The sequence below is a fragment of the Coregonus clupeaformis genome, chromosome 8 (assembly GCF_020615455.1).
Source record: "Coregonus clupeaformis isolate EN_2021a chromosome 8, ASM2061545v1, whole genome shotgun sequence".
NCBI classification, from domain to species: domain Eukaryota; kingdom Metazoa; phylum Chordata; class Actinopteri; order Salmoniformes; family Salmonidae; genus Coregonus; species Coregonus clupeaformis.
Genome location: NC_059199.1, coordinates 9,349,192 through 9,351,691, shown reverse-complemented (window position 1 = coordinate 9,351,691; position 2,500 = coordinate 9,349,192). Strand labels below are relative to the sequence as shown.

The window sequence follows — 2,500 nt, the reverse complement described above, 5'->3', positions numbered from 1 at the left end:
ACACACACACACACACACACAGGACTGACCACATTGGGAGTGGGGTCATCAGAGTACTCCACACAACTAGATATAAAACCAATCTATTCATTATTGTTAGTAACGACACTGACATATAGCCTACATCCCAAATGGCACCCTATTCCCTATGTAGTGCACTACTTTAGACCAGGGCCCCTGTATACATTTACCAGACGCTCTTATCCAGAGCGACTTACAGGAGCAAAAGTGGCTTGCTCAAGGGCACATCAACTGATTTTTTTCACCTAGTCGGCTCGGGGATTAGAACCAGCGACCTCTCGGTTACTGGCTACAACGCTCTTAACCACTAAGCTACCTGCCGCCCCACGTTTATACGGACCTATGTAGGGAATATGGAGCCATTTGGGATGCATCCACAGACTGTATTACACTGTAAGCAGTAGTTAAGTGGTCCATAGCTAATCACATTACATTGAACGTCACGGGTGAGTGAACGAACGCATGGATGGATGGATGGAGAGGTGGAATGATGAGTGATTAAATATTGATGCAGTGATCGAAAGGGATGGATAGAAAGAGGCTTGAGGTTTGAAGTAGCCCTTACCCACAGATCTAACATCAGATTACCTCGATAACCATGAATATGGAATTTCTAACTGCATGGATCTGGATCTGGGGGATGTTGTCTCAGTGGTTATCGGGACAACTTGATTGATAATTGGCCAGTATATTTTGGACAGTATACTTTCTGGGGAGCTGTGACAGAGAGGACGTAGTACATACTGTATAATGTACTGTCTGGAGGTAAAATAAAATAAATTACGCTGTGTAAAAATAAGAGAATGGCGCCCTCTGTCGGATGTTCTACGTGATTGCACGCAAACCGATCCTAGAGCCATGCGTAAATAACCAATGAGTAAGGGCTACGACCACTCTCGTCTCCTTCCCTGATTGGTCAAGCGGCGCTACTTTTCGGCCTGTGATTGGTCCAGAGCGGCCCAGCTGTGGTTTGTAGCGCTGCACAAGGCGGAAGTGAAGCCACTCGTGAAACGTAAACCAGTACCAGGTTGAGTGCGAAATGTAAAGAAGTGAATCTAACGGTCTCACATACTATAGACGTTTTTTTTTTGTTGTTGTATTAATTACTAGACAACAACAACATTTACTCAGAATGATTTTGTTTACTTGCGTGACGGTGTTTTTGCTGAGCGCGTTGGTCGAAGGAGCGAAGAAAGAGGGAGATGACGAATGGGTTAATCTCCCCAATAAATGTGAAGGTAGGAAGACCAAGAACGATGCTATTCATTAACTCCATTTGGAAAACCCCAAATAAAGATAGCTTGTATTTTATTATGTCTTTGAAATCTAGGCATGCAATACCCTGATAATAGTAGCCACTCCACGATCAGGTTGGAGTTGAGAATTATTGGCTATCCTTTGCCCGAGAAGGACAGGAACGATGCTGTTCATTCGTTCCATTTTGAAAGCTATAAGCACATTTCATTCATTTTCATTACATTTACATTTACATCATTTAGCAGACGCTCTTATCCAGAGCGACTTACAAATTGGTGCATTCAATTTATTATAGCCAGTGGGACAACCACTTTTTTTTATGGGGGGGTAGAAGGATTACTTTATACTATTCCAGGTATTCCTTAAAGAGGTGGGGTTTCAAGTGTCTCCGGAAGGTGGTCAGTGACTCCGCTGTCCTGGTGTCGTGAGGGAGCTTGTTCCACCATTGGGGTGCCAGAGCAGCGAACAGTTTTGACTGGGCTGAGCGGGAACTGTGCTTCCGTAGAGGTAGGGGGGCTAGCAGGCCAGAGGTGGATGAACGCAATGCCCTCGTTTGGGTGTAGGGACTGATCAGAGCCTGAAGGTAAGGAGGTGCCGTTCCCCTCACAACTCCATAGGCAAGCACCATGGTATTGGAGTAGATGCAAGCCTCAACTGGAAGCCAGTGGAGTGTGCGGAGGAGCGGGTGACGTGAGAGAACTTGGGAAGGTTGAACACCAGACGGGCTGCAGCGTTCTGGATGAGTTGTAGGGGTTTAAAGGCACAGGCAGGGAGCCCAGCCAACAGTAAATTGCAGTAATCCAGACGGGAGATGACAAGTGCCTGGATTAGGACCTGTGCCGCTTCCTGTGTAAGGCAGGGTCGTACTCTCCGAATGTTGTAGAGCATGAACCTGCAGGATCGGGTCACCGCTTTGATGTTAGCGGAGAACGACAGGGTGTTGTCCAGGGTCACGCCAAGGTTCTTTGCACTCTGGGAGGAGGACACAATGCAGTTGTCAACCGTGATGGCGAGATCATTGATTCTATTAGCTAGAACGAGTTGCATTATGTATTTTGTTATCCCTGATAACCTGATAGCCTAATAGTTGCTCTCGAGAAATAGGAAAGTGAGGTTTAACTAACTTTGCATTGGGACTTGATGCGTATACTAATGCAAATCCATATGTTACACGTGGTTAGGTTTAAACTACCTACTCTTTAATTAACAAGGCTTTCCGCCT

The 2,500-nt window shown here is 45.8% G+C and overlaps 1 protein-coding gene across 1 annotated transcript in view; it reads left to right on the top strand.

Annotated features, from left to right (window-relative positions):
* The first annotated feature begins 1,015 nt into the window (after positions 1–1,015).
* cnpy3 (canopy FGF signaling regulator 3) overlaps positions 1,016–2,500 on the top strand; it is a 9,544-nt gene continuing 8,059 nt past the window's right edge. Inside the window, exon 1 of the mRNA XM_041882319.1 lies at positions 1,016–1,259. Coding sequence (XP_041738253.1) covers positions 1,154–1,259 — 106 coding nt within the window. The 5' untranslated portion in view covers positions 1,016–1,153. The remainder of the gene's footprint in view (positions 1,260–2,500) is intronic.